The sequence below is a fragment of the Stomoxys calcitrans genome, chromosome 2, assembly GCF_963082655.1.
Source record: "Stomoxys calcitrans chromosome 2, idStoCalc2.1, whole genome shotgun sequence".
In the NCBI taxonomy this organism is placed as follows: domain Eukaryota; kingdom Metazoa; phylum Arthropoda; class Insecta; order Diptera; family Muscidae; genus Stomoxys; species Stomoxys calcitrans.
The window spans coordinates 127,500,029-127,523,977 of record NC_081553.1 but is presented as its reverse complement, the minus strand read 5'-3'; the positions used below and the strand labels follow the sequence as shown (position 1 = coordinate 127,523,977).

The 23,949-nt window shown below is 39.7% G+C and overlaps 1 protein-coding gene and 1 long non-coding RNA gene across 3 annotated transcripts in view; both read left to right on the top strand.

Annotated features, from left to right (window-relative positions):
- LOC106083518 (uncharacterized) overlaps positions 1-22,042 on the top strand; it is a 133,359-nt gene extending 111,317 nt beyond the window's left edge. The window contains exons 2-3 of one of the 2 annotated variants that reach the window (XR_009397197.1): positions 21,320-21,452; positions 21,763-22,042. This is a non-coding gene — a long non-coding RNA (uncharacterized LOC106083518). The remainder of the gene's footprint in view (positions 1-21,319; positions 21,453-21,762) is intronic. The other variant, XR_001220673.2, reaches the window with a different exon arrangement.
- Positions 875-9,861, top strand: LOC131995142 (uncharacterized). Its single transcript, XM_059363196.1, has 2 exons — positions 875-962; positions 8,866-9,861. The coding sequence occupies exons 1-2, from the start codon at positions 952-954 to the stop codon at positions 9,767-9,769; spliced, it is 915 nt and encodes a 304-aa protein (XP_059219179.1). The 5' UTR covers positions 875-951; the 3' UTR covers positions 9,770-9,861.
- Positions 22,043-23,949: the final 1,907 nt, after the last annotated feature.

Below are 23,949 nucleotides of genomic sequence, written 5' to 3'. Positions count from 1 at the left end.
CCCCTTCCCCAAAACGGACTTATTTACTGACCATCGCAATATGGGGCTTAAATAAAAGGTACTTGAGTGTAGAATACGAATCTGATATCCAGATGTTTGACCAAGTGTTTGGGGGCGCCCATCCCCGAGAACAAAGAGGACAAATTTTCGACCATAGCAATATGGGGCTCAAATGGGAGGTCTATGGAAGTAAAGCAAGAATCTGATATCAATATTCTGGAAAAGTGTCTATGGGGCCACCCCACCTCCATAACACCACCCAAACAGGAAGTATTTGCTGACCATTGCAATTTGAGGCTGAAAAAAGAGGTTTTTCAGAGTAGAACTCGCATCTGATATATATTTTCAAAGCCAAGACACTGAGTGGCCGCCCCTATGGAAAAATGCGGCTCAAATGAAAGGTGTTGAACCTAGTTCAACCCGGTTCAACAACAACTATCTTCAACCACTATACCTACCACTTTAGATATAAGTTAATGAATTCCTGAATTGTTATTTGAAATGAATTATTAGTATAACAGATTGCAATCTGACACCTGGCTACCCTAATCATTTAAGTTGCACCCCTATCTGTCTCACTTCCCCATCAATTGCATATGCTGAAATAGAATTTTATGTTTAGGCATTAATTATGTCCATGCTGCCTTTAACACTGCCTAAAACACTTGTGCAAAACCATCCAAGGCGGTAAGAGCTTACACACCCAAATACACTGTAACACCAAAAAAACTGAAACTTGGCCTTTTTCTTTTCTTGGTTTTTTCCTCTGCTGCTACTTGTCTGGGAGATTCACTCTACATTTAAATACAGTCCACTTTCTTACAGAAGGATCTACTGGACTTGTACATGGTCCTTCGAACCGGATTTTCAATCAGCGAATGAAGTAATTCGGATCACGTCCACCGCAAAAAAAAAAAACAAACACCTTTCGCATATTCTAAAAAGACTACTATGGAAAACAGGTATGTAAGAGTTTTTGGTGTGTGAACAGACAGGGTTGTGTTAAGTAAGAATTTCGATTGAAAGTAAATCTTTTACTTGGAGAACTGTTTGAAGGAAATAGATTTTGTTTCTACTCTGGGGAATTTTGCCACGGTATCCCCATATTTATGCCTTGAGCTGGCACAGCTTCTGTAAGAGTAAGAGTTTTTGTTGTCTATTCGATTTGTACAAGATCTGCTTTTCACGAAAGCGCTTTGACACTATTTGATCGAGAAGTACAATAACGTTATTGCTTCACGAGCATGATGATTACATTTTACATGGTTATTGGCATAACCTTGAAATAATTGCGTCAAGGAAGGAAGGGGGAAAGACGAAGACCGAAGTTTGGTTTACATCTCTCTTTGCTTTATGGTTCGTTGTAAATACTTACTTTGCATATGCATTTTATGAGAAAAGAGTGTCTGTACTCTTGAAACAGAATACTCTGCATAAGTTCATAGCACTTAAATTCCCTGCAGAACTGTCTCTTTGAAAATCGACTTCTATGTACTCTTGGAGTCATAATCTAGTGGCTCTCATCACTAACATTCATCTAACCGGCGCGACTGCTATCTCAACGACGCCGCAGTCAAAGGCACATCGACGAGTTCTGCAAATACCAACATTGCCGCTGCAGCGCCCGGACATCGCAGTTGACTCTACGAGACTCTCTTTTATCCGCTTATAGGGATAAAGATCGATTCGATTCACCCACGCATGCTTTGACGCATTGACTCTCCAAATTCTTGGCTCCACCAACAAACAACTTGTTTCGACTATCAGAGGAACAGGTTAGCTACATGCAATTTTGTCATCGACCCATCATTCTAGTCTAAGTGTGTACGAAGAAGCATGTAATGAATGCATATTGTTTACAGCAACAAGAATTTAAATTATTTGGAATCGAACAACTGAAAATAAGTGAAAAATTTCTACAGGAAACATTGTTGAAATATACTGGTTCTACGATATTAATAGTTATTAAACAAAGATGAATTTGGCATGACAGGAATATAAGAGGAAAATATGAAATTGGAATGTGATATTTTTTTAAAAAAAAAAAAAAAAGAAGGAGAATTTGTTAATAATATCGAATAAGATTTAAGACCACTTGGTTTAAGGAAAGTTGATTTATCAAAAAGTGATAATTTTTTAACAAAATTCGAGTATCATTTGTGCACAAATTCGAATTAAAATCTGGGCAGAGATTTAAAGTCAATGGTGCAAAGAAGCACGTTGGAGTTCACATGGTATTGAAGGCGTTCAGTGCGAAGACGAAGGCTGGGAGGAGTGATTGAAACCTGTTCTAAAAAGGCGATTGGTATGGTGAGTGCATGTATTTGTGACAAAGTAGAAGAGGCCAAATTAAAAAAAGTAATGCACATAAAGCGGTAGGTTTAAAGAGGAATTAGTTCTGGTGGCTAAGAAAAAAAAAACCCTCTAAGATATTCGTATAGGAATACTCAGCTTTATGGATCACACAATCTAAGGAATACAGACTCCTGATCTATATCGAGATTTATTGGAAATTATATCCAGATTTATATTTGAATACATACCTATTTGATTGTACTTAAATACCTCATGCATGGAATTCGAAAGGTTGATGAATGTTTATATCAGCTCTGTGTCTAAAAAAGAGACGAGCTAGAAAACCGTTCCTACTGATTATACACAAAGACTGAGTTCCTTTTTTTTCATATTCGGAAATATCTATTATTTTGGAATTTTATTATTTGTTGCAATTTTAATACTTTGTTACAATTTTAATATTTTTGGAATTTTACCCTACTGTATCGCATGCTCGTGAATGTCTGTTATAGGAATTAATTTTGTGAATTTCTATCTGAAGAAAAACCAGGAAAACTGCATCCTTTTCATAACTGAATAAAATTTTATGAGGCTATAGGAGAGAACCTATTAGGACTTCTTATTTGTTCCTACCCTCCTAAGAATTTAAGAGAGGAAAGATCTTTGGAATTGCTTTCTATGCCCATCTCACCTGCGATTGAAAGGGAGAGTGGAGTTATATATGTATGCATGGATTTATGTCATCTGTAAATCTAATATTTATGTTGAATATTAAATTCTGAATTCATATCTATCTTTGGAATTTTGGTTTATTAAAATTTTGATAGAGTTATACAATTGTGAGATATATATTGCGAGATTCGCATATGGATTTTAGTCGCATTGGATTTGGTGGGGATCCTATATAGAAAAAGGTTCGGACGAATAAGTTGGAATTTTCAGAATCCCTTTTATTCCTGTTGTAAGGGAATTGCCTACGTCGGTTTCAAGTCTGGCCCATTGTTTTCTCCAACTCTAGACACATTCCCTTTCCCCGAGCAATTCAGCGACTTCTCTCTCATTCGTGTTAGGAATCGTGCACCAATCCTTAGGTACCAGAGGCATTTGTGGGACTGTCATCTATTGCTACATTTAAGAGGATAGTCGGATAGCTGATTGGCATTCTCTTAATCAGGATACTATCTGTATGGCCATTGAATTACCTTGAAATTTGGGTACTTGAATTGCTAGTTGTTTTCTTTCGCCCCGTTTTAATTCCTTGGTGAATTGAGGTTTACTGTATTCCGCTTCTGAATTTATTGAAATGAGTTCGCAGAAGTTCATTTTTTTTTCGGACCAAGTGGTCACATTCTGTGCAAATTTTGCTGATATTCCCATTGAGGACCATACGTCTTCCAGTCTACAAGTCGAACTCGACGATTTGGAGCGTCGTTGGCGCCAACTAGTCCAGATTTATGAGACGGAAATGACTTCCGAGAAACCGGAAGACACTGAAACTATTCGGGCATCAATTCATGCCAAGTTTTTGGAATCATGTAAATCGTACAAGAATTGTAAAGCTTCGATTCTCGATCTAGTTCAGATTGAACGACAAAAGCTTGAAAAGGCTAGACCACGCGAGATGCCGGAGGCAGGAATAGTAAATGACAACGGCTTTGCGTTGAAAGTTCCACCGTGTGATACCGAATGCTTTAGTGGCGGCTACGATAAGTGGCCCAGTTTCAGAGACATGTTTACCGCCATTTATACCAAACACCCCAAGTTATCCCCTGCTCAGAAGCTGTTCCACCTCAGGGCAAAAACTCGGGGTGAAGCTAATCAGATCGTTAAACAGTTCGCTCTAACCGATGACAATTTTAACTTGGCCTGGGAGGCTCTGCGCCTGCGTTATGAGAATAAACGCATCCTCATCAACCACCAACTACGGAGAATCTTTGAAATCGAGAATGTTTCCTCAGAGAGAGGAAAAGCTTTGAGAAATCTGCAATATACCATGAATAATTGTCTTGCAGTCCTAAGGACGTATAACATCTCCGTTTTATCATGGGACCCATTTCTTGTTTTTTGGGTTTCCTCCAAACTACCCGAGGAAACTTTAGCTGCCTGGGAGAACTCTATTCACGATCATAAACAGATGCCCAGTTGGTCTCAATTGGATGACTTCATATCAAGACGGTTGAGTATGTTGGAATCGATTTCCGATATGAGAAAACCTTCCAATGCGTCTTCCAGTACACAGAAAACTCAAAGTTTCCACGCTAAGACCGATGCCACTTATCGTCCTTGTAGAGTCTGTCGCCTCAACCATGCAGTGCGGGGCTGTCCTACATTTAAGTCCTGGCCACATAATGAAAAGATGAAATTCGTGACTGCAAATAAGATTTGTGCAAATTGTCTTTCTTACGGACATGTTGACAATAGCTGTCAAAGTGAGAATGTATGTCAGAAGTGCAAACAGAAACATCACACAGTGCTGCATCCTGACTCCGGTAATACATCAAGCCATGAGCGAAATCCTGGACCAATAAAGGCAGGAACCGCAACTACTCAATATCGAACGGAGACTTTTCATATAGATACAGAATACGAGGACCAGCCTTCGACATCTGACGCCGCGTATGATGAAACGTACAATGTCCAGTCACATTTCACAGAATCGGGGGAGGAAACTGTCCTGCCCACTGCCTTGGTCGACATAGAACATTTGGGTACTCTGTTCACTATCAGAGCTTTTGTGGACCAAGGATCACAGGAATCTTTCGTATCAAACAGAATAGTTAACAAACTGTCTATTCCGACTAAGAAATCCTTTACGAGGATTTCAGGACTGGGAGGTACTGTACTCGAAAACTCCTCCAAGCTATGCTCCCTTACGTTAAAGGCTCGCACTTCTGATTTTAAACTGAGCACATCAGTTATTGTTGTTTCGAGTTTGAAGCATTTAATGCCAGGTCTTCCTACACCAATTTCGGACTGGTCTGGTTTGAACCATCTGGATCTAGCGGATCCGAAATTTTTTAAACCAGGTCCAATAGATATGCTTCTGGGAAGTGACGTGTTACCGTCCATTATTAGGCCTGGGGTTAAACCTAACATTTCAGGGGATCTGTTGGCGCAAGAGACCGCATTTGGCTGGTTAATTAGTGGTCCTCTCAGAACGCGCACAGTAACCGCGTCTGCTACCTGGGTGACTTCTCCTGACACACTGAACGAAGAGCTACGAAGATTCTGGGAAATCGAGGAAGTTCCTACCTCAATTCCTATTACGGAAGAGGATGCTTACTGTGAACAGTTCTACCGAAAGACAACGAAGCGTCTACCAGACGGGAAGTATGAAGTCAGATTGCCTTTCCGACAGGAGCTTTCATCTGAAGTGATACTGGGATCTTCACGCCGTGCAGCATTAGGACAATATCTACGTACGGAGAAGACTTTGAGGAAATTTCCAGAATTAGAAGCAGAGTATACAAAAGTGTTAGCTGAATATATACGATTAGATCATATGGAACCTACGCAACCAACTGAAATCTGCGAAAACTCTCGCTTTTGTTCTTTCTATTTGCCACATCATGCTGTGGTTAGACCTGAAAGTGTATCCACTAAGGTTAGAGTGGTATTCAATGCTTCAAAGAAAACTTCCACCGGCATTTCCTTAAACGACATTCTATATACTGGTCCAACACTACAGAATGATTTGATGAATGTCATTCTTCGCTGGCGTTTTTTCAAATACGTTTTTAACGGCGACATCGAGAAGATGTACCGCCAAATTTATATTCATTCGAATGACAGATCGTTTCAAAAAATACTGTTTCGAACTTCCCCAACTGAAGAAATTTCTGATTATTGCTTGAAAACTGTTACATTTGGTGTGAACTGTGCACCATATTTGGCCATACGAACATTGTTACAATTAAGCGAGGATGGAAAAAATACTCATCCTGCGGCTTCTTCTATTTTACAAAACCAAATTTACGTAGACGACATACTTTCCGGTGGACACACTGTAATTGAAGCCAGGTCATACATCCTGGAACTGATAGATTTGTTGGCCACTGCAGGATTTCCTTTCAAAAAGATGACTGCGAATCATCCGCAAATATTGAAACATTTGCCCCCCGAGGATCTTCTAACCGAAGATTTCCTTAAATTTGAGGAAGCCAGCGACACAAAAACATTGGGCATTCGCTGGAATGCTATGACAGATCAATTTTTCTATAAAGTATCAAGCATAACTGTTCCCTCCACACCTATTACCAAGCGCAAGATTCTATCCATTGTGGCAAAAATTTTCGATCCAGCGGGCTGGTTAGCCCCAATTATTGTCGTGGCAAAAATGTTAGTGCAACAACTTTGGATAGACGGGACAGACTGGGATGAAGAGGTCAAAGAACATTCTTCCGAAAAATGGAATACATTTATATCGAATTTTTCTGATATTGAGAATCTGAGAGTTCCTCGTTGGATTCATTACTCGCCCGAGTGCAAATTTCAAATTCATGGATTTTGTGATGCCTCGGAAAAAGCATACTGTGCCTGCATTTATGTCCTTTCTACTTCTGAGAATGTTACTACATCGTTTTTATTGGTTTCAAAAAGCAAGGTTGCGCCATTGAAAACTATAAGCTTGCCGAAACTAGAGTTATGCGGGGCAGCCTTACTCTCGAAATTGTTGAAGTCTGTTTGCCGCAATATGCCCTTGACCGTATCTGATATTCACCTGTGGTCAGATTCTACCATAACGCTGGCCTGGTTGCAGAAGCCGCCATTTCACTGGAAGACTTTTGTGGCAAACAAAGTTTCGGAGATATTAGACAACGTGGGGAATGTGAATTGGAGGCATGTTCCAACCAATGAAAATCCGGCTGATATTGGAACTCGGGGATGCACCGCTGCTGAACTCGAAAAAAATTCTCTATGGTGGCAAGGTCCTCACTGGTTACTCAAATCCGCTGAATTTTGGCCGAAACAAACCACATACAAGGAACCAGCCCTAGAGAAGAAAATCACAGTCTGTCAGACACAGATTCAACTGGAAGATGTTTTGGATCGGTTCTCTTCTCTTGACCGAGCACTTCGTGTTGTTTGTTTCATATTAAGATTCGTTAGAAATTGCCGAAAAATCAACGACACCAAAGTACAAGAAGGGTTTATTACTCCCCAAGAAATTACATGCGCCAAGTTAAGGCTGATCCAACTGGCACAGATTTCACATTTTCCCGCTGAATACCGAGCACTTGAATCTGGTCAGCCTATAAGTTCTAAAAGCAGACTTCTAACGCTTAACCCTTGCCTCGATGAGAACAAATTGCTCAGGGTTAACGGCCGCTTGGCTAATTCCGATATGAGTTATAATGAAAGATTTCCTTTAATACTGCCAGAAAACTCGAGATTTTGCAAACTTTTCATTGAATATACTCATAGAATCTTACTACATGCTGAACATCAGACAATGCTGCGCGCAATTAGGCAGGAATTTTATATAATTCGTGTGAAAAGTGCTATCCGCTTCTGTATCCGAAACTGCAAGATATGCACCGTGTATAAACACAGAGTAAGGAATCAGTTGATGGCTGCTTTACCTTCGGAACGGTGCACATTCTCCCTACCCTTTACCAACACCGGACTGGACTTTGCAGGTCCTTTCGAATTGAAAACGTCTAGACTGCGGAATGCAAAGTTGCAAAAGGGATATGCGGCAATTTTCGTTTGTTTGTCTACCAGGGCTGTTCATCTGGAGGTCTGTTCTGACTTGACGTCTGAGGCGTTTTTGTCCACCCTTAATCGTTTTGTCGGACGACGTGGATTTCCGAAAAAGATTTTCTCTGACAATGGGACTAACTTTGTAGGGGCAAGCAGATCGCTTATGGCTCAGTATAGAGAATTTTTGAAGGTTGCTGAGAAGTCCGCTGCCGAAAAGTATGGGATGCATAATTTCTCGTGGCATTTTATACCTCCTCACGCTCCACACATGGGTGGTTTGTGGGAGGCTGCAGTTAAGAGCATGAAGGCTCATTTGAGGAAAGTTGCCTCTAACCTTAAATTTACATTTGAAGAGTTTTCCACCCTGTTAGTCCGAATCGAAAGTGTTTTGAATTCAAGACCTCTTTCTCCGATCAGTGAGAATCCGAATGACTTGATTCCTCTGACTCCTGGCCATTTACTCAGAGGTGCTCCTTTGATGGCAATTCCTGAGGAATATACGGATAACCTTTCATTGATGAACCGCTGGCAGCGACTTAAAAATATACAGTTATTGTTTGCTAGGAGATGGAAGAATGAGTATGTGTGCGAGTTACAACGAAGGTATAAGTGGAAATCCGCTCAACAGAACTTAGCCGAAGACGATTTTGTCATTGTCAAAGATGACAACCTCCCCCCCACTGAATGGTGTCTGGGGAGGGTGGTGAAAGTTTTCACCGGTCAGGATTCAAACGTTCGTGTTGCTGAGATACGCACACAGAACGGAATCTTGACACGCCCCTTAGTCAAGCTGTGTATACTGCCTTGCATCTAGTTATTAGCATCAACAAAATCTGTTCACATAACCAATAACCCTTACATTTTCAGCTCATTTACCAAATCTGGCATCCCAAAATGTCGCATCTGTAAAGACCGACATTTCTTAAAAAACTGCCCAACTTTCCAAAGAATGACCGTATCAGAACGCAGAGATGTCATACGTGAAAAGGGTTTTTGTTTTAACTGTCTATGTACAGCACACAAACGCAACTGGTGCCCGTCCAGAAATAAATGTATGGTCTGTCGGCTAAACCACCATACCATGGTTCATATGGACAAACTTGATTCCCCTAAAACATCACATCAACACCGTTTAAAATCATCTAAAAAATCTCCAGACCCAACTGAACGATATGGTTCAGGCTCCCGTTCGCAGAATTATAAGGAGAGAAACCAAACGCAGCGACGCGCACAATCTAAACCCAGCTCTACGTTCGGTCGACCTCGAACGCATTTTAAGGAACGGCTGAGCAACAAAGCTCGAGCCCACATATTTTTACCAACGGCTCTTGCCCGGGTCCAGACCTCAACCGATCCAGAAAAGGCGAGGCTACTACTGAATTCTGGAGAGGCACAGACGGTGATATTAAAGACTTTAGTGGATCGATTACACCTGCGCACTACGCGCAGAGACAATAAGGAATATTGTACGTTAAATCTCGAGTCTTACTATGACGCTCAAGCCAAAATTCAAATAGTTGGTTTAGTACAAAAGAGTTTTCGTACAACTCTACCATCGATAACCGATACGCCAAAACTACAAAGTATCTATAACCACCTCACCAATCTAGCTGACCCTCACTTCTACAAGCCTTCCAATGTGGAAATCATATTGGCCAACGACAATATACCTAAGATTCTGCGAGCAGGAATGATCCAAACCTCCTCTAACATGCCCATTGCGCAGAGTACAATTTTTGGCTGGACTATCTCTGGAGCTTGTCAATATTGAAATTGCATCCTTGCAAGGCGGGCGGCATGTTGAACCTAGTTCAACCCGGTTCAACAACAACTATCTTCAACCACTATACCTACCACTTTAGATATAAGTTAATGAATTCCTGAATTGTTATTTGAAATTAATTATTAGTATAACAGATTGCAATCTGACACCTGGCTACCCTAATCATTTAAGTTGCACCCCTATCTGTCTCACTTCCCCATCAATTGCATATGCTGAAATAGAATTTTATGTTTAGGCATTAATTATGTCCATGCTGCCTTTAACACTGCCTAAAACACTTGTGCAAAACCATCCAAGGCGGTAAGAGCTTACACACCCAAATACACTGTAACACCAAAAAAACTGAAACTTGGCCTTTTTCTTTTCTTGGTTTTTTCCTCTGCTGCTACTTGTCTGGGAGATTCACTCTACATTTAAATACAGTCCACTTTCTTACAGAAGGATCTACTGGACTTGTACAAAAGGTATTTGGGAGTAGACCATGAACCTCACATCAACAATAGGGACCAACTGTCAATGGGACGTCCCACCACCATAGCAACTCCCAAATAGGACGTATTATCCCATCATGACAATATGGGTCTTAAAGAGAGTGGAGCTCGCTTTTGACAGTTTTAGGGCCCATACCTCTTAAATGAAAGGTATTTGAGATTAGAAAACGAACTTGATATCCAATTTTTAGACCAATGGCAATTTGGGGTTCAAATAAACGACATTTGAGAGTATTTTACGATGCTGATAGTTTTTAGGGCTAAGAGCTCCGCAAAATTTATACCCACTTTCGGGACCAATATTCTGGAGGTCTACCCCTTTCACATATGGGGCTCAAATAAAGGTAATTGGGAGTAGAATACGGATCTGATATCCAAGTGTGTGACTATGTATTGAGGGCACCGCCCCTTCTTCAAAGAGAACAAATTTACCAACTATGGTAATATGTGGCTTAAATTAAAAGTATTTGAGGTTGGAAAACTAATTTCCTAATCAATTGTTGGGGCCAAGTGTTTGGGGTCGCTTTTTTTGATTTTGTTCTATATAAAGTAAAAGAAGGCGCAGCGGAGCGGGCCGGGTTCAGCTATAAGAAATAAAACAAGTAAAAGTATCCAAATCTGGACCGATTTGGGCCAAGTTAAAGGAAAATATCGAAGAGCCTAACACAACTCACTGTCCCAAATTTCGACGAAATCGGACAATATATGCGCCTTTTATGGGCCCAAAACATAAAATTGAGAGATCGGGCTATACGGCAGCTATATTCAAATCTGGGCCAATTTGCAGAACGACGTCATAGAGCCTAACACAACGCACTGTCCCAAATTTCGACGAATTCGGATAATAAATGCGCCCTTTATGGCCCCAAAACCTAAAACCGAGAGATCGGTCTACATGACAGCAATATCCAAATTTTGTGGGCCTAAGACTCTACATCGGAGGATCGGTCCATCGGCAGCTATATCCAAATCTGAAGCGATCTGTTCCAAATTGACGAAAGATGTCGAAGGACCTAACTCAACTCACTGTCCCAAATTTTAGCAAAATCTGATAATAAATGTGGCTTTTATGGGCCTAAGACGCTAGACCGGAGGATCCGTCTATATGGCAGCTATATCGAAATCTGAACCGATCTAGGCCAAATTTACGAAGGATGTCGAAGGGCCTAGCATAACTCACTGTCCCAAATTTCAGTAAAATCGGATAATAAATGTTTCTTTTAAAGGTCTAAGACCCTAAATCGGATCGATTTATATGGGGGCTATATCAAGATTTAGTCTGATATAGCCCATCTTCGAACTTAACCTGCTTATAGACAAAAAAAAGAATCTGTGCAAAGTTTCAGCTCCATATCTCTATTTTTAAAGACTGTTGCGCGATTTCAACAAACAGACGGACGGACATGGCTAGATCGTCGTAGATTTTTACGCTGATCAAAGAATATATATACTTTATAGGGTCGGAAATGGACATTTCGATGTGTTGCAAACAGAATGACAAAATGAATATACCCCATCCTTCGGTGGTGGGTATAAAAAACGAGTAAAAACGTATTGAATTAGGTAGCGGCGAACTTTGGATATCCATCACAATAGATATATTTATTATCCTTCACTATTAAAAACCTACTATATCTATATTAATGTCCAAGAATGGACCGATTTGGTTCATATTCGGTTCAGGTAGCCATTAGTTTATATAAGACACAGTTTAAAACTTTAAGGAAATCAGGTTATAAATGAGGATTTTATGGCTTATGATGCTAGGTCTGCAGATCGGTCCACATGGCAAATATATCCAAATTTGGTCTGATTTGGACCATACGCGATACAGATATCGGGTGGCCTAGTGCAACTCTATTTTCAAAATTTTTATCAAAATAGGAAAATATGGCTTCTTTATGAGCTTAATACTCTAAATCAGTAGATCGGGCAGTAGATGGCAGCTATATTCAAATTTGATCCGATTTGGATTATATGCAGATTGAACAATGGGAGGCCTAGTGCAACACACTGTTTTGAATTTCAGCGAAATCGCGAAACAAATGGGGCTTTTATTGGCTTAAAACCCTAATTTGGCAGATAGGTCTATAAGACAGCTATATGTAAATATGGTCCGTTCTGGACCATGTTCGAGTGGGACAACAAGAGGCTTAGTGTAACTCACTGTTAAAAGTTTTAGAGAATCGGGTAAAAAATGGGGCTTTAATGTTTTTAAGAACCTTAATCGGCAGATAGGTACATATAGCAGCTAGACCAAACTCGTTGCGAATGCCGACAGAATGTCACTGTTCTAAATGGCAACAAAATTTGGTGATAAGCGCGTCCTTAAATCGGTAGGTCGATCTATATGGTAGCTATATCTAATTATGGCCCGATATGGACTATTTCGTTTGGGATATGGGGGGCTTTAGTAGAACTCGCGTTTCATAATTTCAACGAAATCGGATAACAAATACTGATTTTATTGTCTTAAGACTCTTAACCGGGAGATGGGTCTATATTGAAGCTGTATCTAAATATGATGCTATCTTGCTCGTTCAAAAACTTCACCTAGACAATCTACGAATCTCCACCAAACTTTAGCACAATATCTCAATTTTTGAAGACTGAAGCGTTATTACAACAGACGGACAGACACGCAGACATCGTTATCGAATTTCCGACAAATTGTTTTAAATGTTTGTTATCCTTCGCCAAGAAAACTAAAACAATTAAAAAGGCGTTAAGTTCGGTCGGGCCGAACTTTGGATACCCACCACCTCGGGTATATATGTCAATCACCTTTTGTCAAAATCCGGTGAAAAATGCATACTTTATGCCCCATAGCAGCTATATCGAAATATGTTCCGATTTGGAGCCAATACTTATAAGTTAAAGTCATTGTTCAATTGTGTATAACAAAATATTGGTCTTTTTAGTAGCTATATCTAAAAATAAACCGATCTGAACCATATGCGACAAGGATGTCGAAAAGCCTAACATAAGTCACTGTGTCAAATTTCAGTGAAATCGGATTATAAATGCACGTTTTATGGGGCCAAGACTTTAAATCGAGATATCGGTCTATATGGCAGCAATATCCAAATCTGGACCGATCTGTGTAAAATTAAAAAAGGATGTCGAAGGCCCTACACAACTCACTGTCAAAAATTTGGGCGACATCGGATAATAAAAGCGCTTTTTATGGCCCCCAAAACCTTAAACCGAGAGATCGGTCTATATGGCAGCTATATCCAAATCTGGACCGATCTCTGCCATATTGCAAATGTATGTCAAGGGGTTAAACTTAACTCACTAACCCAAATTTCGGCAACATCGTACAATAAATGCACCTTTATGGGCCCAAAACCTTAATTAGAGGGATCGGTCTATATGGCAGCTATATACAAATCTGATCCGATCAGAGCAAAATTGAAGAAAGGTGTCGAAGGGATTAAGACAACTCACTGTCCCAAATTTCAGCAAAATCGTATTATAAATGTTGCTTTTATGGACCTAAGACCCTAAATCGGAGGACCGGTCTATATGGCAGCTATATCCAAATCTGGACCGATCTGTGCCAAATTGAAGAATGATGTCGAATGATCTAACACAACTCACTGTCCCAAATTTTAGCAAAATTGGATAATAAATGTGGTTTTCATGGGCTTAAGACCCTTAATCGGCGGATCGGTCTATATGGGTCCTATATCCAAATCTGGGCCGATCTGGGCCAAATTGACGAAGGATGTCGAAGGCCCTAACGCAACTCACTGTCCCAAATTTCAGCAAAATCGGATAATAAATGTAGCTTTCATGGGCCTAAGACCTTAAATCGGCGGATCGGTCTATATGAGGGCTAATCAAGATATAGTCCGACAAAGCCTATCTTTGAACTTAACCTTCTAATGGACAAAAACAGAATCTATGCAAAGTGTAAGCTCAATATCTCCATTTTTCAAAACTGTAGCACATACAGACGGACGGACATACGGACGGACAGACGGACGGACGGACGGACGGACAGACGGACGGACAGACAGACGGACGGACAGACATACCGACATGGCTAGATCGTTTTAGATTTTTACTCTGATCAAGAATATATATTCATTATATATATAAAAATCAATTTGTGTTTGTTTGTATGTTTGTGTGTTACTTATAGACCCAGAAACGGCTGAACCGATTTTCTTGAAATTTTCACAGATGGCACATATTGACCCCGTGGTGAAAATAGGGTACTACATTTTTTGATATCTGAAGGGGGGTGGACCCTCCCACCTACCCTAATTTTCAGAAACGTCAGATCTCGGAGATGGGAGGTGCGATTTAAGCGAAATTTTGTGTGCTCTCTAAAAATAAAAGTTTGGTATCCAATTTCAGATGGGGTACCTAGGGGGGCTGCCCCACCCTAAAACAAACAAAACAATTTACCGACCATGGCAATATGGGAAACAAATGAAAGGAACTTGTGAGTAAAATACGAATCTGATATGTAATTGAGGGATCCACCCCCACAACACCACCCAAATAGTAAGTATTTTCTGACTATTGCAATATGAGGCTCGAATAAGAGAGTTTTTAAAGTGGAACACGAATACGATGTATATTTTTTTTAAGGCCAACTCACTGAGTGGCCGCCCATCCCACAAAACACCCCCCAAGCCGGTCATGTTAGCCGACTATCGAAATATGATGCTCAAATTAAATGTATTTGGGAGTAGACCACGTATCTGATATCAACATTAGGGACCAACTGTCTACCGGACGTCCCACCTCACCAAGACAATTTAGGTCTTAAAGGGAGTGACACTAAATATTTAAAGTTTTAAGGGCCAATACCCCAAACCGGACATATATGCTAACTTTTGCAATAAGGAGTTTAAATGAGATTAGAAAACAAATTTGATATCCAATTTTGAGGGCAATGGCAATATGGGGTTTAAATAAATGATATATAGATATATGAGAATAGAGCACGTTGCTGATATATTTTCAGGGCTTAGAATTTGGGGGACCACCCCAATCCCCAAACCACCCCTAAATCGAGCATATTTACCGACCATGTCAATGTGGGACTTAAATGAAAGGTATTGGGGGGTAAAGCAAGAATTGATACCCATTTTCGGGACCAATTTTCTGGGGGTCTACCCCTTTCCCAAAATACCCACAAACAGCAATTTTTTAGTGACCATCGCAATATGGGGCTCAAATAAAGGTATTTGGGAGTAGAATACGAATTTGATATCCAAATGTAGGACCATGTATTTAGGGCATCACCCCTTTCCCAAAACACCCCCAAAGGGAAACAATTTTTCGAACATGGCAATATGTGGCTCAAATGGAAGGTATTTGAGATTAGAAAAGGATTTAGATAACCTATTTTGGGGTCATGTGTTTGGGGGACGCCTCATCCTATTCAGCCAATGGCAATATGGGGTTTAAATAAATGGTATTTGAGACAAGAGCACGATGCTGATATTTTTTCAGGGCCAAGTATGTGGGGGACCACTTTCCCCCGAAAACACCACTAAATCAAAATGGAGTACACCTTACATCCAAACTTAATTCGTAGATCAATAAAGATCATATGGGATTCTCATAAAGACACTTATATTGTTAAACTGTTAGTCAAGCGATATACTATTTTCGTAGCATGGTATTTCATTAAAAGATCTTTAATTGTCGAAAATAAATATTCCAAGGAAACTTTTGTTTCATATAAAGTAAAAGAAGGCGCAGTGGAGCGGGCCCGGGTCAGCTAGTTCATTATAAATGAATATTTCGATGTGTTGCAAATGGAGTGACAAATTGAATATACCCCCATTTTTCGGTGGTGGTGTGTATTTAAAAGATTTTTTGTCGGAGCGGAGCGGGTTTTTTAGATTGGAAACCGGCCCGCTCCCGCTCCATTCCCGCTTCGACAAAAAATAGGACTGCTCCGCTCCGCTCCGAATATTCTCTGCTTAAAATGCAGATCTAAATAGAATAGCGTTTTAGTTTTAGATTTCAAATCGTATTTAATTACATAAACCAAAACACCATTTCATTCAAAACCAATTTCCATGAATTTTTCAAACGTTTCATTTACTTAGGAAGTGCTTAAATCTTTGATTTATATGAGTGTATGTGTGTGTGTTTGTGTGGTTGCCATGGAAATGAAAATGTAAAGGATTCACATTTGTTATTTTTGAAGTTGTGGATATGCTTGTTACAAATCTAATCTTTGCAACAAACGTGGCAGATATCCTTGCTGCTGGCATGGATGGAATTAAGTCATCATCAGCAGCGCTTACCGCACACCAGCAGTCATGCAAAAAAACACCTGCCGCCAACGTGATTGAATGAGTTCACGTTTGCAGCGGAACGAACGTGAACTTTACTTTGCCATTTGCCCCAATTTCGTCACTCTTCTTTGTCCGCATGAGGATGTGGCAAAAAAAGTTGTTTCCTTACTTCGGTGTCTTACGCAAATCTTTATTGTGTTTACATTTTTCCTTACTGTGATTTATGAATGCGTAAATATTTAAATGCTGTTTCATACTCCACTAATCGTGTTATTTGTTACCTGGCGGTTGGGGGTAAAATAAACCACCAGCCCCACGACCTGCATAGCCCACTCTGCCTCTGACTTACCCATGTCATGAGAAACCAAATGATATGAAGTTAGTCGAATGTTTGTTGTGCAATCTTCAAGGTCGCTGCGAAAGCAAAACTTTTCAGTATTTGAATTCCCCCCGCATTTCATATGAGATGCTCTTTTGGAAAATGTATTTATTTTAACCTTTTCTTAAGAGGATTTCCCTCCCTTCTCCCATCTCTCAGGTGTGGGTGGAGTGAGTGCTTTTTGTTGAAGATTTAGTGGCGCAGTATACCCTCAGGGCCACCTGTAGATTTGAGTTTTGTTTTTCTTTCATTTCTTTGAGCAGTAGTAAGATTTATTTGATTCATACCCTGATGTCTACCTTTGTTTTTCTGGGGGTGGCCCTGGAATGGGAAAGAATGTTTGCGATTGCAAGGAAAGTTTTAAAATTTTATTGTAAACATTTCTGTTTCAATGATGATTTTGAACACTAGAAGATCTAATTTCTTAGAAAGTTTTCTTAAATACTTTATATTTCCGCAAAGTAAGCATGATACGTATTGGGGTGGATCTAAGTGCGTGCAGAGCAACATATTTGAGTCCAAATGTTTTAGTGTAATGAAGATATTTGAACGACATGTTTCAGGCTTATCGCTGACCCTTTACACGACTACCAGCAGCGTTGCGGGTTTCGCCTTCTGGAGTTTGTAAGAAGAAGATCCAGCTTTGGCTAGTTTATCTGTTTTTTACATTCCCGGCAGGCAGTTTTTTCTTACTGTATTTTATAAGCCATGATGTGACTGTTTCCTATCTCACAATCTTCGCTTTACTGAGATTGATTCTTTGAGAAAATTCCATAACTCGTCTTGAAACAGTTCCAAAGAGCATTGGAGCCGTATCCTACCTTGGGATGGTAGCGGACATGGTCTGACCATACTACAGCCTTAAGAGAGCTATAAAACTTTATCAGATTCGTTTGAATTTGTTATGGGAACAAAAATGATCAATTCAGAATTTGCATTTAAGATATAATTGTTTAAACAATTTTTTTGTGAAACTAAATTCCTAAATACTCTTCGAAATGGACAAAATGACCAAATGAAAACTGATAAAAAACAAGTAAAAACGTGCTAAGTTCGGCCGATTCTTACATACCCTCCACTATGGATCGCATTTGTCAAGTTCTTTTCCTGGTATCTCTGTTGTGCTGTTTCAGGCTATAGAGCGATTCAGACCATATTTGACACTTGTGTTGAAGGAATGAGAGAAACCGTTGAACAAAATTTCAGCCAAATCGGATAGGAATTGCGCCCTCTAGAGGCTGAAGAAGTAAAATACGGAGATCGGTTTATATAGGAACTGTATCAGGCTATAGACCGATTCGGACCGCATTTGACACGTACGTTGGAGGTTATGGGAGAAGCCGTTGTTCAAAATTTCAGCCAAATTTGGTGATAATTGCGACTTCTAGAGGCTCGAGCACAGTTATTGGAAGTATTACCGAAACACGACGTGCCAAATTTCAGCCAAATCGGATAAAAATTGCGCCCTCTACACCCTCAAGAAGTCAAGACATAAGATCAGTTTGTATGGCAGCTATATCAAAACATGGACCGATTTGGCCCATTTACAATACCAACCGACCTACACTAATTGGTGTATTTGTGCAAAATTTCAAGCGGCCAGCTTTACTCCTTCGAAAGTTAGCGTGCTTTCGACAGACAGACGGGCAGACGGACGGACATGGCTAGATCGACTTAAAATGAAACAGAATGACGAAATTAGTATACCCCCATCCTATGGTGGAGGGTATAAAAAACAAGTAAGAGCGTGCTAAGTTCGGTCGGGCATTTGTCGAGTTCTATGCGTGGTATCTCTTTTTAGACAATCATAGAATATTGAATAAGAAATGTTATGCTATTGGAGCTATATCAAGTTGTAGTCTTATTCGGACCATAAATGAATGCTGAACACTGTGGAAGTCACTGTGTAATATTTCAGTTCATTCGGATAAGACTTGCGCATTTTAGGGGCTCAAGAAGCAAAATCGAGAGATAAGTTTATATCGGAGCTGTATCAAGCTATTGATCGATTCCGACCATATCAAACACGTATGTTAAAAGTCATGAGAGAAGCCGTTGTACAAAATTTCTGCCAAATCGGAATTCCGCCCTCTAGAGGCTCAAGATCGGTTTATATGGCAGCTATATCAGGTTATATTCCGATTGGCGCCATACTTAGCACGATTATTGGAAGACATAACAAAACACCTCATACAAGATTTCAGCCAAATCGGATGATAATTGCGCGCTCTATTGGCTCAAGAAATCAAGATCCCAGATCGGTTTATATGACAGCTATACCAGATTATGAACCGATTTGAACCATACTTAGCCCAGTATAAGTGATACCAAAATACGACGTGCAAAATTTCAGTCAAATCGGATAAAAATTGCGCCCTCTAGAGGCTCAATAAGTCAAGACCCAAGATTGGTTTATATGGCAGCTATATCAGGTTATGGACCGATTTTAACCAAACTTGGCATGGATGTCATAACAAAACACGTCGTGCAAAATTTCATTCCAATCGGATGAGAATTGCGCCCTGTTGATGCTGAAGAAGTCAAGATCCAAGATCGGCTTATATGGCAGCTGTTGTATATCAAAACATGGACAGATATAGCCCATTTATAATCCCATTTACATTTACATTTGTGCAAAATTTCAAGCGTCTAGCTTAACTCCTTCGAAAGTTGGCGTGCTTTCGACAGACAGACGAACGGACATGGCTAGATCGCCATAAATGTCACGGCGATCAAGAATATATATACTTTATGGCGTCTCAGACGAATATTTCGAGTAGTTAATTTGTAAGAATACTGGCTTTGTGTTTCCCATTTCCCGTATACTCTTCTAGTTTAAATCCAGAAATTCGTACTCCATAAACCACTTTTCAACCCCTATGTTTCCTGAGTAAGAACAACGTCAAATTCTTTTGCCATCCAAATGACTTTTATTGCTGTCGAAGCGGTCCGAATGGTGATTCAGGGTTCATAATTTTCACCACTGTTGCCTCGTATTTTAAGTCCGCCAGGAGTTCATCCTCACAAGATTCGTTCGAACTTGTTATGATGAGTTTCCTTACGCATGCAAGGGTAGTTGAGAAAGCATTGGAACCACTACTTCTTAGGGCGCTGGACGATCCCTCCTTAGATGCTTCACTTGCTGCTGCTGTCGAAGTAACTTTTGAGTTCTGTCCTATCCCGCTGGCGCATACCCTGACCAAATTCAAAGGGATGACTCACCCACACAGAACTTGTCCCTTGTCAACGACTTTCCATCCCCTGAGAGACAGCCGGAGTTAAGTACGGATACTGCTTGTCTCCGATTACCATCATCCTCATTCAATTTATCAATCTTCCAGACGGTGGTACTAGAAATGATATTGGGAGGAGGAATGTCTTTCTTTTAAAAGCACATGTCTAAATACAGTTTTAAAGCGAGCTAAGTTCGGCAGGGCCGAGTCTTTATACCCTCTCCATGGATCGCATATATCAAAATCTTTACCCGGCATCTCTGGACAAAAAAGATATTGGATAACAATTGCTATGCTATTGGAGCTATATAATGTTATGAACCTATTCGAGCCATACTTGGCTTGGATGTTGGAGTCCATAATATTTAGATGCCACTCCAATTTGGATACAAATTGCGCCTCATAGAGGCTCAAAAAATAATATCGGAAAATCGGTTTTTATGCGAGCTATGTAAGATTATAGATCGATTTAGCCCATATTTGGCATAAGTGTAACAGGTCATAAAAATAGTCACTGTGCAAAATTTCAGCCAAATCGGATACGATTTACGCAGTAAAGTAAGATCTGGAGATCGGTTTATATGGGAGCTATATCAGATTATGATCCAAATTAAATCATATTTAAGACATATGATAATGGTAAAAAAAAGCCACCGCAAAAATTCAACCAAATCGAATAAGAATTATGCCCTCTAGAGGTTCAAGTATTATTATCGGGATATGGGTTTATATGGGAGCTATATCAGGTTTTGAACCGATTCGAACCATACCTTACACAGTTACTGAAAGCAAACCAAAATGTTTTAAGCAAAATTTCAGCCAAATCTAATAAGTCAAGAAGTCAAGATCTTAGATTGGTTTATATGACCGCTATATCAGATTATGAACCGATTTTGATCATACTTGGCACAGTCATAACAAAACATCTAACAAAATGTTTTTGGCAAATTGAATAAGAATTGCGCCCTCTAGATCCTCATGAAGTCAAAATCCATAAGCGGTTTAAATGGCAGCTATATCGAAACATCAAGCGATATAACCAAGCGAAATTGCAAGCGCCTAGCTTTGCTCCACCAAAAGTTAGCGTGGCTTCGACAGATAGACGGACGGACGGACGAATGTCAAGACGATTAAGATTATATAAATACTTTGTGCGGTCTCAGATCAATATTTCGATGAGTTACCAATGGAATGAGGAAATTAATATGCCCCCATCCAATGGTGAAGGGTATAAAAATGTTTTACTATGCAACGCCATATTTTACATCGCCAATACATTCACCTCCAAAACTAATGGTAAGACCTGTGCTTTTGCTCATACAACTCTTTCATCTTCCTAAAATACAACCATGTTGAAAATGTCTTCACCCATTGTGCCTTTCACTATCGCTTATACAAATCTGTGACAAAAATTTCATTTGGTTCATTCATTCCATTGATAATAATCCAATTTTGTCAGTTATTGCCTCTTAAGCGTTTACACCCTCCATTGCGCATCCTTTCTCCTAGTTGCCTCGTAATTGATGTTCTTCTATTCGTTTTATTAAAATAAAACTTTTAACTTTCGCTTTCCGTTCTTCATATTTTAATTTGCTCTCGTTTACAGTGGTTTCTTTATTGTCCGCCTCTCGAGAGCCGTCGAGCAAGCGACTGAAAACATGGGTCTTGAATGGTGGCTCTTCATAAAACCATTAACACCCACTGGCCACATTGGCAACCGAGCGACGGAATCCCAGGACTGACTAGAGTTCGTCAGAGAGAACCAAAAAAAAAAAAACTCACTTAGACGGTGAAATCTGTGTTGGAACGAGTTTCTGGTGTAAAAATATAAATTTGCTTTTATGCTCCTTTGGTAATGTTTTAATAAAAAGAGCACTGCTCATGGAGCTGTCCGTTATTCTTCCTTTGTCTGGCAGACATCGGTGTGAATGCCGATGTGTTTGTAGCCTCGTCTCTGGTGGTTGTATGTATTACTATGAGTTTCGCCCCTCGTCTGCCTCCTGTCCGAAGACTAGTTACTTTGGCACCCACACAAATACACTTACACTCCCACACACATATACAGCCACACTTAACAATGTAACTAATCCATTTTAACTGCGTATTGTTTCGGTCGGTTTAAGTGTGCGATCCAAGGAGTAGTTGGAGTCTATGACTACAACACTCCGAGTTTATCTGATGCTATTGTGGTGGAAGCGAAAATGGAAACAAGAGAAGACGGGAGAGTTGCATGTGTGGTTGTGGGTATGTGTTGCTTTATGTTTTAGTGTGTGTAATGATAAACCACAACATGCTTATGGAAAAAGAATACAATTTACACTATTTCCCATATATGAAACAATGAGCTCGAAGAATGAGCTCCATCCACCTATAAAGATTTGGGTATGCATGATGGATCTACCACTCGAAAGAAGTTTAGGATGCATGACTGCTGTTTATTATCTACCTAGATTTAAAAAATTAACCAGTCGAATTTATAGCTGTTATCAGAAGTTATTAACAAACAAGACCAAGATGCAATGCATGAATAGTAATTAATTTAACCTAAATCGCCCTACAATTTTTTTGGTAAATTTTGATAAACTTAAGCGATTTCTATTTCAGCGACTTATGCTTTGGACATAAACTATTCCAAAAACAACAAATTATAACTTCTTCATGAGACGCACTTCTCACCTGTCAAAAACATGTAAAATTATGTCTTTGCAATTTTAACTATAAAATTATACTGTAAAAACTCATTAAAAACTTTGCGTTGCCATATGGCAACACCAGGGCGATCCGGGATAATTCTCTCATTCTTTGAAATTTGAAAAAAAAATCGGGTATAAACCCCTTTTAATGAGCAAAATTCTCAACCTGGAGAATTTTTTATATAGCACCTAGGTCCAACTTTAATACTAATTGGACCATATTCGATACAGATGTCGCGAAATCGTTAAAAAATAAAGCGATAGGGAACGCTGTCAAGGAATAGACAATATATTTTAACATTCAGAGTGTCAAAGAGCCTATAACTCTATGTATCAATACTACCGTAGGTAAGCATCAATAAATGACTAAAAGATAAATAATGGTGGGCTTGGAATTTGTGGAAAGGTTGTGAATGTTATATGGCGTTGTGATCTGATCAACAGCACTTCTAAGAACAATCTTCTGTTTCACATTGAATCGATTCGAAAGAATGACATCATAGCGGCCCTGAGGACGTCACCTTTTGACGTACTGAATTTGTTACTACACTTAATGCCTTGTTGTGACTACTGCCGTTAGATTGAGGAAGCTCTTAATCAGTTCACTATGTTATCCTTGATATGAAGTCCGACATCTCAGACAGTGTGGAGATTAGTGTAACCAGCCCAAATTTCTTTCCTTTGAATTAATAAAAAATATGCAAATTTTGACGAAAACAACTTTAAACAAGTAAAAGCGTCCTAAGTTCGGCCGGGCCGAATCTTACATACCCTCCACCATGGATCGCATTTGTCGAATTCTTTTCCCAGTGTCTCTTTTTAGACAAACAAAGGAAAGGAAAGGATAAAAGAAAATAATGGCTATGCTATTGGAGCTATATCAAGTTATGGTCCGATTCGAACCATAATGGAAAGAATGTTGGAGGCCACAGTAGAAGTGTAAAATTTCAGCCAAATCGAATAAAAATTTCGCCCTTTAATGGCTCAAAAAGTAAAATAGGGAGATCGTTTTATAGGGAAGCTGTATTACGTTGTAGACCGATTCAAACCATATTTGACACGTATGTTGAAGAAGACGCCGTTGTACAAATTTTCACCCA